General features: G+C 38.2%; 1 protein-coding gene and 1 pseudogene across 2 annotated transcripts; both read right to left on the reverse strand.

Moving 5' to 3' along the window:
- Window positions 1–10,259: 10,259 nt before the first annotated feature.
- Window positions 10,260–11,176, reverse strand: LOC104758373 (stigma-specific STIG1-like protein 4 pseudogene; annotated as a pseudogene). Its single transcript, XR_015587741.1, has one exon. The product of XR_015587741.1 is annotated as a stigma-specific STIG1-like protein 4 pseudogene (transcript).
- Window positions 11,177–13,140: 1,964 nt separating this feature from the next.
- On the reverse strand, window positions 13,141–15,441 carry LOC104759918 (uncharacterized). The gene is made up of 3 exons (XM_087496945.1): window positions 15,231–15,441; window positions 13,801–15,155; window positions 13,141–13,728 (listed from the first exon to the last, which is right to left on the reverse strand). The coding sequence occupies exons 1-3, from the start codon at window positions 15,439–15,441 to the stop codon at window positions 13,141–13,143; spliced, it is 2,154 nt and encodes a 717-aa protein (XP_087353071.1).
- Between the last annotated feature and the right edge of the window lie 2,987 nt (window positions 15,442–18,428).

Below are 18,428 nucleotides of genomic sequence, written 5' to 3' on the forward strand. Positions count from 1 at the left end.
CCCCCTTGGTGTCTATCGACACCCTCACCCAAAACACTCAAATTGGTTTGCGGGTGTTACAATTCTCCCCCACCAAACTGGATTCGTCCTCGAATCTCGAACAACCATCAGCCAAGGACTCCCGTGCAACCGTCTCCACGGCCCGCACTCCTCCGACCGATCTACAGAAGGTCACCTCTAGGCGATAGACTCACGCTCCAGGCGTCATTTGCTCTTGACTTTTTGGACTTTCCTTTACTCGTAGGCCTAAACCTTGAGTTTTTATTGGCTCCTCATCAGACCTAAGTCTGCATGCCAAATGTTGGCTCCTCATCAGGCCGAAGCCCGCATGCCATAATATATAAGGAAAAGTCCAAACTCGTCTCTCGGGTTGCCACCCTACAGCGCGCCCCCGGATCGTCATCCGAAGTCGATATACCAACCATACTCCCGAGCCACAAAGTCTCTGAATATGGCAGTACTAGAGAACCTAAGTCCCCCAAGAGTCGCGAGCAAACGATTCTGAACGCGTCTGAGTCCTATCCCTATCCAGGTTTCCTTCCCGTGGCTCGCGTAAAAACATCTCAATGTCCTACCAACCACATATTCCCTCACTGGAATACCTCATGACCACACAAGGATCATATACACGCCACAAGGGCCGCCACAAAGGCCAAACAAAATGTCCTAAAGAGGACCGCCACCAAGGCCAAACAAATGTCCTAAAGAGGACCGCCACCAAGGCCAAACAAATGTCCTAAAGAGGACCGCCACCAAGGCACTCTAGCTAAACAGCCCGCCACAAAGGCCATCTGTCCCGAAGGACCGTCACAAAGACCATCTGTCCCGAAGGACCGTCACAAAGACACTCTGGCTAAACAGCCCGCCACGAAGGTCATCTGTCCCGAAGGACCGTCACAAAGACACTCTGGCTAAACAGCCCGCCACAAAGGCCAAACAAATGTCCTAAAAAGGACCGCAACCAAGGCTACACAAATGTCCTAAAGAGGACCGTCACAAAGACACTCTGGCTAGAAAGCCCGTCACAAAGACCACACATTGTCCAAAAAGACCGCCACACACGGGCACACTGACTCAAATGTCCGCCACTAAGGCCACACACAAGCCCCCCTTAAAGGCTCTCCACCGCTAAAATGGACAAATTCTAACTCCCATAAAACTTTCCATATTTAGCACTTTCCATTTTTGGAAACTTTCTATTTTTGGAAACTTTCCACTTTTGGAAACTTCTCCTTCAGGAAACTTTCCTTCACAACCCCGCCTCACGGAAACTTTGTACCCCAACACCACCTCATCTTGTTACTGAGTCGCACAACCAACCATCCCAAGCGACCGAGTAACAAGAGAGATGGGCTGGAATACTCCATTCCCACTCCAGCCACGGATTACAGATGGGACCAGGCTAAACAAGCTCAAGTCGCGGCCTGCTTCTCATACCACTTCTTGAACCTTGCCTTCATCTTTGCCTAAGGCTCCCAAGTCTGCTCCTCAACACCATCACAGTCCCACAGGACTCTCATCAAAGGAATCTTCTTCTTCCGAAGTTCCTTGATCCTCCTCTCGAGAACCCTCACTGGTCTCGCCTCCACTGTCATGTTAGGCTGAAGATCCTCAGGAATCTTAGCCAACACCTGCTCACCCTCACGGAGACACTTCCGCAGCATAGACACATGGAAAACCTTATGGAATGCATGCATCACCTCAGGTAACTCCAGTCGATACGCCACTGGTCCAACCCGCTCAATCACTCTGAATGGACCCATATACCTCAGACTCAACTTAGTCTTTGACAATGACCTGTTTGGACCCTGCAACATAGCCATCTTGAGGTACACTCTGTCTCCTACCTGAAACTCAAGATCTCTCCTCCTCCTGTCAGCATAACTCCTCTGCCTATCCTGAGCCTCCTTCATGTTCAGCTTGAGAACCTGAATCTTCTCTGAGGTCTCCTGAACAAAACTAGCGCCAAACATGCTCCTCTCCCCCACCTGAGTCCAGCATAATGGTGTACGACATGGCCTCCCATACAAAGCCTCATAAGGAGCCATCTTAATACTCGCCTGATAACTGTTGTTGTAAGCAAACTCTACCAGGTTCAGGTGATCTGCCCAATGGCCACCCCAATCCAACACACACATCCTCAACAAATCTTCCAGCGTCTGGATTGTCCTCTCAGACTGTCCATCTGTCTGGGGATAATAAGCTGTACTCATATGCACCTTAGTGCCCATCTCTGCCTGAAATGCCTTCCAGAACACCGAAGTGAACTTAGAATCTCTGTCAGACACAAAGCTTGCTGGCACCCCATGCAATCTGACTATCTCCCTCACATACTTCTTAGCCAAGACCGCTGCTCCATCAGTCTTTTAATGGCCAGAAAATGTGCTGACTTAGTCAACCGGTCCACAATGACCCAAATAGCATCAAAAGTCTGTGACACTAGCAATCCTACCACAAAATCCATCGTGATCATATCCCACTTCCACTCTGGAATGGGTAGACTCTTTAGTAATCCGCTTGGAACCTGATGTTCAGCCTTCACCAGCTGACACACGTCGCACCTCGCGACCCAACTAGCTACAACTTTCTTCATCCCGACCTAATGATAGTACCTCTTGAGATAACGGTACATCTTAGTTGCTCCTGGATGAATAGAAAACATGCTCGCATGAGCCTCCCTCAAGATCTCCTATCTCAAATCCTCATCCTTGGGCACACAAATCCGACCGTGCACCAAGATAGTACCATTAGTTGAGACATGATACTCTGAATCAACATCCTTAGAGACATTCACCAGCCCTAAATCTTTCTCCTGAGCCAACCACACCCTGCCCAGAAGATCCGCTCTATAAGCCGCCTCCTAACCCAATGGTTCTCGAGAAAACCGCACACAAGCTCAACGCACTGATCTCCCCTACCAGAGACTTCATCTCCTGGTCCTGTAGTAATCTGCCAAACCAAGGAAACTCCTGATCTCAGTGACATTCTGTAGTCTAGGCCAATCCCTGATAATCTGAATCTTCTCCGGATCTACAGAAACTCACTCTGCATAAACAATGTGACCCAGAGAACCCATCTCATGCTTCCAAAAACTATACTTGCTCAACTTAGCAAACAACTTCTGCTTCCGCAGCTTCTCCAGAACTGCCCTCAAATTCACTGCATGCTCCTCAGGACTCTTAGAAAATACCAGGATATCATTGACGAAAATGATGACAGACACGTCCTGAAACTCCTGAAACACACTGTTCATCAATCTCATAAACGCTGTTGGCGCGTTAGTCAACCCAAAAAGGCATCTCCATGAACTCATAATGCCCATACTTCGTCCTGAAAGCCGTCTTTCTCACATCTGCCTCATCTATCGGTATCTGATGATAACTCGACGCCAGACCTACGTTGGAGAACCAAGTAGCACCTCCCAGCTGATCCAACAACTCATCAATCCTGGGAAGAGGGTACTTGTTCTTGACAGTAACCCGGTTCGAACCCCATTAGTCAATGCACAAGCGGAAACTCCCATCCTTCTTCTTAATAAATAACACCAGTGCTCTCCACGGTGATACACTAGAACGTATAAATCCCTTGCTCCATAAATCCTCTAGTTGCTACCTCAGCTCAACTAAACAAATATCCAAGTATGCCGACATCAACTCGCCGCCACCTAAATATCAACCCTCTTGTTCGTCCAAGAACCTCTTGTAACTTGCCACTTAGGGAAACTTCCCCAAGATAACTTATTCCAGAAATAGCTTTTCCACTTGGCAATTCTCCACAGTAAGTCATCAATACGAGCGTAATAAAACAAACAAGTACCATACGTTCGCATATTCTGATTCACCGCGTCAAATGCTTTGCAGGCAGCTAGCTCAAACCACTTGACTTATTCCCTCCAACAAGATTACCAAAACCTTGAATCTAGCAACCCTGTCCATCTCCAATGAACTTCATCCAGTATCGTCGCAACGATTAGTTTATCCTGCCATGAAGGCTTCTCGTGAACTTATGTATCTAGCAAACATGCCTTTCCCGGCTCAAACCTGCTGTAACTCCCCTTCTCGGGACTCCAGCACCACCGGTCTCACAATCCTGGTGCACAGCCAAACATTCATAACCGCTCTGGTCATAAAACCATGTCCCAAAGGTCAACACATCCAAAACCCGAGATTAAACCACCGTCAATCTCTCGAGGTCTACATTCAATCGTTATGTTTATACTCACGTCCTAGAAATTGCTTGCTCCCAACTCTTCCACTCTTAGGTCGCAACCTTCGAGTCATACCGATCTCACTCTCAGACCAGCGTCTTTGAGTTATACCATCTCACTCTTGGACCACAATCCTCAAGATCTCGGTATCACGGGAACTACTCATCCCCTCAGGAGAACAACATCCCCTCTGCCACTCTCGGAGCCCTCAGCCCCTCGAGCTATCGATATTCAAGGGAATCACCATCCCCTCAGGAGCAACAATCCTTAACGACTATAAACATCTCTCGACACAACTACCTCCTGTGGTCCGAGTATAACATTGCAATGTTACACCTGCCCACTCAACTTATAATATCCAACTGGATTAACTACCAAGCAGAGAAATATCTGCTCCACTGCATATGTCCACCTATCCACCTCTCTAGGCCCGATACCTCTTGAGAAATAATCTCTACCCGTCATCTACAACCGCTCCATCCTCTTAACATAAGGTGGAAGGTCCTCAACATCCGCAGCCCTCGACTACACCCCACCACATGCGGCATAACTGGAGCCTACACTGGTACCCCTCTCGGTAACCGCTCCAATAGCACGCCAACAGATCCGCCAAGCGATCATCTCGACCCTGGGCTCCACCTGCTGCAACCCCACACCTGGGTTCCCAGCACCCCCGGCACGCTCACCGCCTAATCCTCTCTGGTCCCTCCTGATACGCTTGCGACCCTCTGATGTTCCTCCTCGTGGAACTCTGGACCACAGACTCGCTGGCCTCGGGACCCGCCCGACAATGACCACGACCACGTCCCCGTCCACGACCAACAACTCAAACACCTTAACCACTGATCTTCCAAGAATAGGGGCTAACAAGCATAAAACAAATCAATACCACACAAAGAAACATAACAATAACTCACCGTGGAATCTCATTGAAGGCTCGAAGAGGATGTTCTAGGACTCCATGCCACACACAATTGACTAACTCACATAATAAATCAAAGCATGCAATCCAAAACATCACAACAGAAACCTAGCGAACCCAAACCTAGAACCGTAAGGGCTCTGATACCAAAATGAAACGACCGACCCTTTTTTTTTTTTTTTTAATAAATAAATAATATATATATATATATATATATATATATAAACTACAGTTAGTGGTCCCATACCCACTAGCCTCCTAACCACATTCACAAACAACAGCGGAATAACATAAATCAATATCCAATAGTAGACCAATAATAACCAATAACATTCCAATATTATAGCAAGGGCAATATTCCAATACCAAACAACAAGAAACATGGAACCAACAAATTAGCAATGTTTCTAATGACTCAACTCTAGCAACCTAACAATGCCAGATAACATCCAATCGAGTCCCTAGAACATCCTCCTCTTCATCGCCTTGATTCCACGATCACACTTTGTCTGTACCTGCACCACAAACACAAAAACAAGCAACAACAAGCAAGAACAAGGGAATCAAAGGCTTAGATTAGCCATGGTCATGCACTCACCTTCTAAAATGAAAATGAACCGTTAACTATCAAATCCCTCCGGTGAAAAGCTATTCCTAGGCGTCAAAAAGCTTCCCACAAAATTTCAGCACGATCGGATCTCAGATGAAACCGCAATCGATCCCGAAACTCCCGCTGGTCTCAATCCGCGACTGAGAAGAAACCCCCCACGAAACTGCCGATATCTCCTAGAATATTAACCCAAATTCACCTCTGTAAAAAGAAGAGTGTACGAAAATCTCTTAGCTATAATCCTACCAAAACTCAATACCTTTCAAAACGATTTGAGTATACAGATCCTCCTTCTGCCAAACCCTGACGATTCTGTTCCTTTTTGCTTTGAACACCAAAATCAAGTTTACTCTTCCTTCTCCTCTTTCTCTTTGTTTTCAGCGGCTAGGCAACAACAAAAAACGACCTAGGTCGTTTTCCCACTTAAATATCATGGTTTAATGGTTTTCCCTAAACCAAACCGGTCCAAATCGATTAAAAACTCAATCTGGTCGAACCAGAAAATCAGTGGTGTCGACCGACACCCCCTTGGTGTCTATCGACACCCTCACCCAAAACACTCAAATTGGTTTGCAGGTGTTACACCCTCACTCTTTTAGTTACACCTATCAGAAAGAAAAGAAAAGAAAAAACACATCAATGTTTTCATAATCTTTTGGAGTAGTCTATTTTATTTTATTTCTAAATTTTTCGTACTATTAATTTACAATATTTCAATTTGTATCCAAATCTTTCGCACTATTGTTATCGTACATTTTTGCAATTTAATTGAGAGTTTAGTTAGTTATATTGTAGAATTTTTTTTTTTTTTTTTTTTGGTCAAAAGTTATATTGTAGAATAAATGAATGTCTATGTAAATAAACATGTAGAGTGAAATAGTAAACTAATCATCAAACATAGAAGTTTATAGTTAAACTAATTTTGGGGATTTATATCATTATTTACTATTTTTATCATTTTATTATCTAATTAAGTGAACCGAAATTGACAATCTACATTTCTATTAGTCGCGAAATCATTCTATTATTCGACAAAGTACTATTTAGAACATTATTGTTTGATTGGATTGATTTTAGTTGTATATTGTTTTTTTGGTTATATGAATTTAATTTTGTTGAAGTTGTGATAAATAGAAAAGTCATGTGCCTCTTTAAACCTGATATACCAGGTTTTTTTCTCTCTCGCCAAGGGCGATCACAAGGCGACTCTTTCCTTCAACCGTTTCTCATTATTTGCTTCGCTTCCGGTCGGCGTTGGCTTCTCCAACGTCGGTTGGCTTAATCTCCCTTTATTTTTGTTCTGTTTTTGTTTTTGTTTACATAGTTTAACAATAAAATCTATCGACATGATTCTCAAGTTTCATAGATCGATATGGAGTTTTCAATGGTTTATTATCCTCCTCTTTTATGGAGTGAGATATCTTCCGACCACAATCCGACGATACCATCGGAGCAGTGCCGGCGTCATCCCGCTAAGAACTATTCTAAGTGGCTTCCAGATTTTCAATGTCTCTAATTTGCATCAGATTTCTCAAAACCAGATCTGGGATCCGGGAATATCAAATTTTGTGATTGGAGATGATGGAGTGAAGTCATGGCCGGATCACTTTAACAAGAGCCGCTCAATACTCTACTTGACGGTTATGGGTTCTTATCTCTCTGTTTGGAAGCGGTTTACCGTTTCAAGTGAGATTGGTACTCTCTTCTTGCCGATGATGGGTCTGAAGGATGTTATTATTCGTTGTAACAATGCTTATGTAAAGGCATCGTTAAGTATATGTGGCGAGGGTATTGGTGTTACATATGGGTGATAGCCAAAGATGAAACTTACATTGGATTATGGATAAATAAGGCGAATCAGATTATGATATCAAAGAGAAGACAAGTTTCAGAATCAAGTCTAGCAACACTGAAGTTCTGTTTATTAATCAAGGTTATGCCAAGTGCATTTTGGAGTTTCATCAAAAAGATGATAGCCATTTACAAGTGTGTGAGAGGGGGACTTAACAGATGTTATCTGTTTGCCTGTAAGGCTTCTGACTGGAAAGCAGGGTTAATCCACTCTTTCATCGAAATTGTGTACAATTTCCTTTATTTGTGATAATTGGTTGTATGTGATTTGGTTTTGTGCTTTGTAAACTCTTTCTGATATCTATGATAATTTGGTGTTAAAAAAAAAAAAAAAAAAAGTCATGTTGAGGAGACGAGACGCGTTAACGAGTGATATAGTTTTTTTGTTTTCTCGTTCAAGTTTGCTCCTTCCACGCTTTTTCATTCTCTTTCGTCTTCCTAATGTCTTCCTAATGACATCTCCACCTCAACTTTTTTTTATTTTTTCCCATCTCTAATAAACAAATAATAACAACAATTTTAATATATATATTACTTGAAAAGAGAAACTCATTTATCAAGGAGACAAAATTCAATCACAAAAAAAGGTTAACCAACCAATTGGAAATGAACAAAACTAATTTCTCTTTATTAAATGTTGGATCCTATTTAGCATACAACAACGTGTCGCAAAGCAAGTGTTACATGTATCATCTGATTAAGTAACTTGATCCATTGTTTAGAAGGAAAACACTCACTTTTTCATAAGAAATCAAAACATCTTTATAAATTTAATCTTATCTTCCACGGCCACATGGCCTCATTAGATTATATACATGTGCTGATACGATCTATATTTTTCTTTTTATGAACCATAAAATTGGGTGCATATGTGTATTCCTTTGATTTTATAGGAATCTTTAAATTTATAGACTGAATAAAAACATTTCTCAACAAAAAAGTAAAGGGAAAAATAAATTGTCAGAAGCTATAAGTAGGGCTGGGCAAAATAACCGATAACCAAATAACCGACCGAAACCGAATCGAAAAAAACCAAACCGAACCGAACCGAAATTCTTCAAATACCCGAATGGTTAGTAAAAATCTATATCCAAACTAACTGAAACCGAACCGAACCGAACCGACAATTAAATGGTTAACCGAAATATCCGAAAACCTAGAAGATATCAAATATTATATACTTAATATTATGCAAAACTATAAAATAAACTTAAAATATAAATTATTTCTAGATTCAAAACAATTAAATATTTTAAATAATCAATATATGTAAATGTTATTATTTTGAATTTACAAAGTTAAATACTATTTTGTAAAATTGAATCCATATTTTTCCCTTTTTTGTATTTTTGTTATTGTATATTTGGTTAATTTTGGTTATATTCGGTTAGTTTTGGTTATATTTGGTTTATTTGGTTAATGTTAATATAATTTATGTTAGTTATGGTTATTTATTTAAATAACCAAACCGAAACCGAACCGAAAGAAACCGAACCGAACCGAACCGAAATTTCAAAAATATCCAAATGGTTACTATATTACTATATCCAAAATAACCGAAACCGAATACAACCGAACCGAAACCGAATAGTTAACCGAATGCCCAGGCCTAGCTATAAGATAGAGTGTGGATTCCACCAAAATTAAAGTCTAGTAAATTTAAACATTGAAAGATAATGTGTGCTCATACACACATCGAACTTAGTAGTTCACGAAAGAGACTCTTTTTTTTTTTAAGTGGTCAAAAAGATTTTTTCTTTTTCGAAAAAAAACACCATTCATTATCTCAATGGAAGATGAATGAATTTTATAATAGTAATATAAATTGAATGAGATTGTTATCTTATATAGTTATATGAAGCTCTGGGCCTCAAATAAGAAATTATGGGCATACTGGGCCTAAAACCGGAACATGTTAAATAGATTATTGCGTGTTCTTATTATGTCACTCGTAATTTTGAAAACATTTTGTTTTGGATGATTAATTTAGTACAATAGTAAACTGAATGAGATTTTTTTAGAAAACATTACATTTTATGTATACGCATGTTCAGCCCTGCTCATGTTTGAACTAAAATCTCCCATCCAAATTTTACATGTTCACGGTTAAACACGGTTAAGAGATCTTCTTCAGAACAATAGCTTCTCCGCGCCCGCTCACGCTTCGCTGACCTATCGCTCCAAACAAGAAAGAAACCCGGCCCACCACACAAGAACATTGCATTTACATGTGGTTTCGACTCTTTTAGATATTATACATAAACATGGAAGAAGGTACCAAGGTAACATTGATCTTTTAATGTTTGTATTTGCTGTTTGCAATGGTTGAACTTACATGCATTAACATTTTCACATTCTACAGGCACAACAGTGAAAATTCAGTTAAAATTAATATAAATGAATTCTAGCATGCATTGACATTTTCAGTCTTTGTATCAGATGTATCAAAATATAATTTGAAAAATGTTTATAGCTTCGACTGCATCACGTCATGTACAAACTGAGGTGCATCATGCAATAACCCTTCAGTTTATAATATTGTACAAGAAATATGTGGGCAAAGAATATTTTGCTCGAAAATCATACCAAACGATATATACACATTACACAATACTATCGAAATGAATTTTTTTTTGAGAAAAAAAAAATTGAAAAAAATACTATCGAAATGAATTAAACACTTGATTTTATAAATTTATTGTTATAATTGGACCGACGACTTAAAATTACAAATGACACCATACAAAATACAGCGAATCCTAAACATAAACCACTCATATAATCAAATTTATTATCATTACAAAATAAAATTCATCAAAAAAATGAACTCTCGAAATCACATATGATTAATCAACGCAGAACAATAAATGTTAAACTCAAAGACTCGATCTCACCACGTTATGAATGATCGATTCATTCATCATCACGATTCACGATCATCAAAAAGTTTACTGTCGGGACATGGAGGAGGACGTGGCCTATGAAACTTAGGACGACGTGGCCTATGAAACTTAGGACGACGTCGATGACGTTTTCGAGGCTGTGACGACGGAGCAGCATAACCACACATACCAAACTCACACGGCGCACCCGACTCACACTCGTTCCCGCACTGTCCGCAATTAGACGGATCATTGTTTGTGTCCACACAATCTCCACCACAACATGATAACCCGAACCGACAACTCCGGAAACAGAACCGACAATGGTTTGGATCGGACAAGACATCGACGCATTGGTTACGACAGCATCTCATCCGAGCCATTGGTGGTCCGGATCGTTTGCAAGTCAATGGTTTACACATCGGTTGCTTTGCCCTACCGCAATTTGTTGTTGTAGCTGCTTTGGTGTGGCTCTTAAGCCATGAAGAGGTTGTGTTAGGTTGGTAACTTTGACCCCGTACTTGATGAAAAAGAGAGTTTAAGAGGACGAAGAATAGGGCACATAAAAATAGCTTAATGGTGATCATCATTGAGGAGAGTTTGGGATGAGGTTAATTAACTAGATCGCTAATTCAGATGTGTAATTAATAGAAGTTTAAAATAAGTTTGAAGAGAGAGAGAGAATGATTGAGGAGTGTTCATGATTTTCTTGCATGGATGATGATATTTTATTATGCATATTCATCATTTTATTCATTTGTTAGAAACGTTAACATATTGTTTTCTCCAATGTTTTTAAAACCGGACCGGTAACTGAATCAGAAAAGCTTATGGGTCATGGGTCAATATGGTTCGACCGAGGTTAACCGGATTCAATTGCTTTTGATGATATTTTTATAAATAATAGGTATAAATATGTTTTCTATTTTTTTCAATGATTATAACTATGATATAATTGGATATGCAAATAAAATACTTCAATAATCATAATGTTTTTAAAAAACCTTTAAAAATAATAATTTCAAAGTGTAACAAATTCAAAGTATAACCAGTACTAGTAAAATAGTTTAGAAATTCAAATCTTAAAGCAATAAGAGAATAAGAGTGTAGAACATTCAATTTTCATTATCTAAGAAACCCTACTATTACTAATTTGCTAAGAAGAAAACTAAAAAGGTAAGTAATTAAATTAATTGCACTCATTCTTACCAAAAAAAAGTAGAACCCGGTTTTATCCGGTTTAATGGTTCACCGGTTTTTGGTTTTTTGGCGGATTGATATAGTTTTTTACCGGTTCAATTTCTTTTGGGTTTTGATATTAACCCAACCTGGACATGTTGCCGGTTCGTGGGTTAACGTGGTTCGACTGCTGGTCTGGTCCGGTTTTGAAAACATTGGTTTTATCTAATGAATTTATGTTTGGACCGCGAGGGGTACGTACAATTATATAAATTAGTGTGAAGAAAAGAAAAGGGTATCACACATCACATGGCAAAGTAGCTGGAAGAACAAAAAGTGGGTTTACAAAGCCCACATGAATTTTGCCAAGTTTTTATTTTCTTTGGGAGTTACAAAAGGTTGTTAAGAAAATATTGGGGTTACAATTTTTTTTAAAAAAAATATACGTTGGTCTGTCCTAAATTGATGGCATGCGAATTCATGCATATTTCTATGGAGTTATCCGCGTGGTCTTATTAATTTTTCTGATAAGAGTTAGCAACAACAAGGTAGTGAGACTAGTTAGTTGGATCTCCTTGAGCACAATTGCACAAACCTTTCAAGCGTCCAGAGAGAGAGAGAGGAGTTCGACATAATCTCTGCATGTTTTCTAGTTTCGAAAAAAAAAAAACGAAACTCAAAAGTGTGTCTGCAGATAACATTCCATGCCAAGAACAAGAATAATTTAAAAGAAAAAAGAAAAAGGAAGCTAAAAAACAAACCAGAAGTGGCATAACATAATTGTATGGGTAAACTATAATTGGGCCACAGGGCCTGTAACATGAAGGCTTGTTTCTGGGCAAGAAACACACAACTTGGAAAATGGAAAATACATATGTGGACACTGGAACTGGTGGATTCGTTGACTCACGGACAGTAACCTCTGTTCTGCTTTATTCTGCTTCTCTTTCATACTTGTCCTCAGCAACCTCTCTCTGTTATCCTTTTTTAAAAAAAACTGTAGTTTGATGTGGAAGTTCTTACATTCCTAAAGAGAAAGTACTAATACTAGGAAACTAGTTTTATCTATTTGCCAACATTTGAGAGAACTAACTAAATCACTAGAGAGGGAGGAATCAACTAATTTGGTTGTTCAAGATTTAACCAAACATTGGATTTATTATGATACATAATGAGGTGATAGTACGTACACATTAAATATATACTTATTCGGATTATGACAACTGAGAAGTCTATAGTACTGGTTGTGAATGAACCTGACAAAATTCAATTTTATTTATGAGGTGTGAATTGGAGGAACAAATTTTAACAAAGTCTATCGATGTGGCGATTGATATACATGTATGTGGTTTGTATTGGTGTTTACGTGTTTGCTAATTGCTATTATTAATTACGTTTATACGTTATGATTTTAAAAAATGTTGGTAAGAAATACAAAGTTGATTATCATCGTTTACATTGAAGGATTTTTTTTTGTTTTTTTATTAGCTCAAACGAGCCAATTGGGGGGAAAATCGTTTACAAAAGTAGTAGCATGCGGTTGGATACGAACTTGTCGTGCCAGGCGATCCGCAAACTCATTGTCCTTCCTAGAAATCAAGGTCAAAGAGAAACTCGAGAATTCCGCTAAGTCCACCTTGATGTCGTCGAGATATGCTGAGTAGGCTGGCCAGTCGGAGGGAGAAGACACCATCTTCACCAAATCTGAACAGTCTGTATAGAAAGCCACATCCATAAGATCGTGACCTATCATGCACCTCATTGCCCAAACAAAAGCTTCGACTTCTGCATGGAGAGGAGATAAACTGCGGTGGAAATTTGCAGCGCCCATGAGAGAGGAGGCCCTCTGCGATGACCAACAAACCCATCCCGCACCAGCAAACCTATCGGAGTCCTTCCAGGAGCCATCAACAAAACATCGATATCCTGAGAACGCAGAGGGAAGCTGAGCACCCCGCACCGCCACCCGAGGGCCAGAATGAGGATTCAGCAAGCAACATACCTCTTCCTCACTCTGAGCTTCCAACCACGCTTTTGCCTCACTAAGGGCCAGACGTATCACTTCATCCGGTTTCTCCTACTCATTCGCAAAAACCTTTGCATTTCTGGCTTTCCAGATATACCATACTATCCAGGGAAAACCTGGGACCTGGGCTCCTGGATTATGTTCCCCTAGGAAATGATCCAAATTAGCATATACCGAGGGAGTTGGAAAAGCCTGAAAACCCGTAGGGACATTAGCAATAGCCCAAGCTTGTCTCGCTGGGGGGGGGCATTCGAAAAGAGCATGGTTAATAGTTTCATCCTCTGCCCCACACCGAGAGCAGTGTACATCACAGGAAATACCCCGTCGTCGTAAATTAGCAGTCACCGATAGACACCCAGAAAGAATCTGCCACATAAAATGCTGTAACTTTGGTGGACACTGGGTTTTCCAAACAGCAGCCTTAAGAGGCGTAATATCAGGGCCATGAGCAACCACTTGGTTCTCCTGAGTTACAGTCATACGTGCTGCCTGATATCCCGACCGCACCGTATACTTCCCTGTTTTTGTAAAATGCCAACCAAGTGAATCCGGTTGTTGATTAATACTCAGAGGAATAGCTCCGATCAAATCAACATCAGCTGAAGCAAAATGGGCGGCGAGCCGATCCATTCGCCAGGTGTTATTAGCACGATCAATAAGATCATTCATTTGAAGCAAAGGATCCTTAAAAGAATCCTTGCTTTGTGCTGGTCTCGGGAATTGAGCTGGAACCCAGGAATCTGTCCATATAGAAATAGTATCCCCATATCCAACCCGTGTAATCAGCACTTTATTTACCAGAGATCTAGCAGAAATAATACTTCTCCAACTATACGATGGAGAATAAGACTTAATCGGTACCATAGGGTTTGAATTCCGGTAATACCGACTTTTAAAAACCCGAGCAAACAGCGAATCCGGAACCTCAATCAGGCGCCATAATTGCTTAGCCAACAAAGCCGTGTTAAAATCATCCACATTTCGAAAGCCTAACCCGCCCAGTTGATTACTAGAACAAAGTTTTTCCCAGGCTAACCAATGCATTCCCCCAGTCTGACCATTGCTACTCCACCAAAAATTTGCCACGGCACTAGTAAGTTTGGACGTAATTGTTTTCGGAATCCGATAACAAGACATCACAAAGGTCGGAACTGCAGTAGCAACTGACTTGATCATAACCTCTTTCCCCCCTTTGGACAAAAGCTTCGCCGTCCAACCGGTGGTACGAATCTGTAACCGATCCCTAACGAAGGAAAATACCTTGGTTTTGGACCCCCCCAAACTCTCTGGTAGCCCCAGATACGAACCCATCCCACCAATATTTGTAATACCAAGCGTCGAATGCACCTCTGTACGTATTTTTTCAGGCACCAGATGACCGAATTGTAACGATGATTTGGAAAAATTAATCTGTTGCCCCGAGGCAGCCTCATAATTCTTCAAAACATCTAAAATTGCCCCACATTCCTCCTTAGTGGCTTTACAAAAAAACAAACTATCATCAGCAAACAAGAGGTGAGTTATTGGCGGACATTTGTTTGCCACCTTGATACTCGTAATCCGTTTATCCGACTCCGCTTTCCGAATATTCGCAATAAGCACCTCCTTACAAATAATGAATAAATACGGTGATAGCGGATCCCCCTGCCGTAAATCTCGCTCGGGTTTAATAAGCCCATTAGGTTGCCCATTCAGCAAAACCTTATATTCCACCGAAGAAACACAAAAGATGATCCAGGTGATCCATTTCTCCAAGAAACCCATTTTACGAAGGACCCGTTCAATAAATAATCATTCCACTTTATCATAAGCCTTACTCATATCCGTCTTAATAGCCAAATATTTCGACTTGCAGGAGTTGTTCGTGCGGAGCCCATGATGAGTTTACATTTCAAAACAGTTTTGCTATAGTGATACAAATAATAGATCTATAAGACTACAACAGTTTTGGGTAAAATAATAATATACACATACAAAATTACAAAAAAAAAAAATGCAGATCTATAGGTCTGAAAACCAAAAATAAAATAAAAGAAGAAACAGATTTGCTATAATTGAACCATGCAGATTGCAGTGATCAACAAATAGAGCCAAGATCTGTTGCGCAGGATCTAAATCTCTATTCTTAAATTTCATATTTTTAGTTTTCCTTATTTAACTTGACAAAAAAAGAAAGAAATCACATTTTAATGTTTGATTAATTAAGTAGAAATTTTATCAGAAAAAATGAAAATTAATTCAAGCATAATATAATACTCTCAAACCAGATATCAAAATATTTAATATGATCTCTAAGTTTTGTTCAATTTTGTTTATTTGTTGAACTATTGACATTTAGTATAGATTTATATATTAAAATTATATTTAATTATACCATCATTATAAATTTTTATGAAAAAGTTAATTAATAAGACTGCTACAATAATAGTTACGTATATAATTAAGTGGTAAAATTGATAACTAAATTATAAATAATTACGTATCATAGAGCGGAAGTACGTAATAAGTGGGAACGAGTCGAGCGATAGAACATGGATTAGTGTTAGAAGAAAGATGAAACAATTTAGAAAAGATCCACAACAAGAACAAGGAGTAGCATGGGAAAGTACACTAAGATGGCACATTAAAAGAGGCTGACCCCATTAATCAACTATCGTTTGCATGTTTCATATAAAATTCATTATCATACTAATTTGCAAATACGAAAAACATATACTACTATATACTTCTTAATTAAAAGTTTGATGGGGGGCAATCCAACGTGCATAGCTTTGTTGATCTATTCAATTTTGTCGTTTTAATATAAGTAGATATCAATGTAATACCACATTACCACAATTCTTAAAATTGTATTTGTGTATAAAATATGATTTTATTATATATTTGATCTATTACAATATAAATGTTATTTCAACATTTTTACATGAATTACAAAATAAGTTAACTTTGTTTTACAAAAAGTTAAACTGATCATGATTTCTGTTTACATTTTCCATCTTTTTGATCAAATTTTAAAGATACAAATTATATATTTTATAACCAAATTTACATTAAAATCTTAACATGGTATATTTTTGTTTTTATTTTCTAAAAGAAAACTGTTTTCATACTTGACTGCCGAGTTTGTGTTAAGTAGGAATAGCTGAAAACAATGATATAATAACCAGTATTTTTTTAAAGAAAATACTAACATAATACAGTTACAAAAGTATCATATACAAGTTTCCAATTTAAGTTCCATAAATACTTCAGAAAATATTTATTAAATGCATTCTCAAAGATATATTGTACCACATTTTCTAAAATTTATATAATATATCTAAATTTACTTTAACAAAAAAAAACATATTAGACCAGATAGAGAAATCCGTAGTAATTAATCATAAATTAAAAAACCTAAAGCTATATTTGGAAACTCCATGTATCAAAATTTTTTTGGAACACGGTAATATTTAGGGGATGCATTCAATCTAATATTCCAAGTGATTTTCCATGAGATTTTAAATGATTTTGATGATTTTAGAGAAGTTAATATGATTTATTGTAAATTTTTTAAAAATCTCACATAAAACCATGAGATTTGGATTTCTGTATTTTGAACTAAAAAAAATACTTTCAAATCCTCCAGAATTCCAAATTTTTTTATTGTGGGAGTGTATTGGATTTGACATTTTAAAATTCATTGTTATTCAAAACAGTTTTTATATTTGGATTTTAATGATTTTTAGAGATTCTGGAAGATTTGAGAAGATTTATTTAGTTAAAAATATAAAAATCCAAATAACATTAAATTTATAAATTTTACACAAATCACTTAAAATATTAAGTTGAATACATCGTTAGTTTAATTTGTTCACCTATGATATCGATATAAAAAATGTAGTAAAAATTTGAAACTATTATATTTTTATAATTAAGTTTTGTTAGAAGAAAAAAAAAATTACATATATAGATCATGTGTAGTAAGGCTGGGTTGATGAATCCAATGAGCCGACAATATTCACTTAGGATACCCTTTTGATGTCTTCGTCGTCTCTTTGTTTGTTTTTTAGTCAAAACTCGAAAAAAGAAAAAGAAATCGAGATCTATTTGACTTAAATTATAAAGCTTTATGCATTGCATGTTCAATTCAATACATTTTCTTACTCCCTCTGTTTCATAAAGAGTGTCATTTTGACACTTTTTGCTTGTTACAAAAAGAGTGTCATTCCAGAATCCCAAGATAACTTTTACCAATTTATTCCAATTTTAACCTCAAAACAAATTAATCAAATACTAGTAATATTAGTAATACGTATAAAATTCTAAAAGTCACTTCCTACATAATATTAATGGTTTGCCTCTTAGTCTCCACCACGATGAACGTCATTGTCCTTCAAAGTTTGTTTCATTTGGATGAACGAATTCAGTATCATCCCTAACGTCTTCAATTTGGAAAACATAATCATCACTACTAACAGGTGGAATATTCAAATCAAATGGATAATTTTCTTTATCTGTTGAAGGTGAACAGTTTAAATCAAAAACCATAGATAGATGAAGTCTGTAGAAAGTGACATGGATCTAATATATTCACGTCCAATTTCCTCCACTCAAAATTTTGGTTCCAATTTTTTACTGTTATCAAAAACTGAAATAGATTTAGCTTCAAAAATAAGTGTCGATTCTTCTCTTGATTTTAGAACTGCATTAAAGTATCACAATGACTATTGACTAAATTAAGAAGAAGAGATACACGTTTACAAAACTAA

This window comes from Camelina sativa, chromosome 17 (assembly GCF_030686135.1).
Source record: "Camelina sativa cultivar CO46 ecotype springtype chromosome 17, ASM3068613v1".
Taxonomy (NCBI): Eukaryota; Viridiplantae; Streptophyta; class Magnoliopsida; order Brassicales; family Brassicaceae; genus Camelina; species Camelina sativa.

Coding starts and splice junctions, on each gene's coding strand:
- LOC104759918 (XM_087496945.1), bottom strand. CDS start 15,441: ATGGGTTTCTTGGAGAAATGGATCACCTGGATCATCTTTTGTGTTTCT. Junction 15,156..15,230: donor GTCGGATAAACGGATTACGA/GTATCAAGGTGG, acceptor TTTTTTGTAAAG/CCACTAAGGAGGAATGTGGG. Junction 13,729..13,800: donor AACATAATCCAGGAGCCCAG/GTCCCAGGTTTT, acceptor GCGAATGAGTAG/GAGAAACCGGATGAAGTGAT.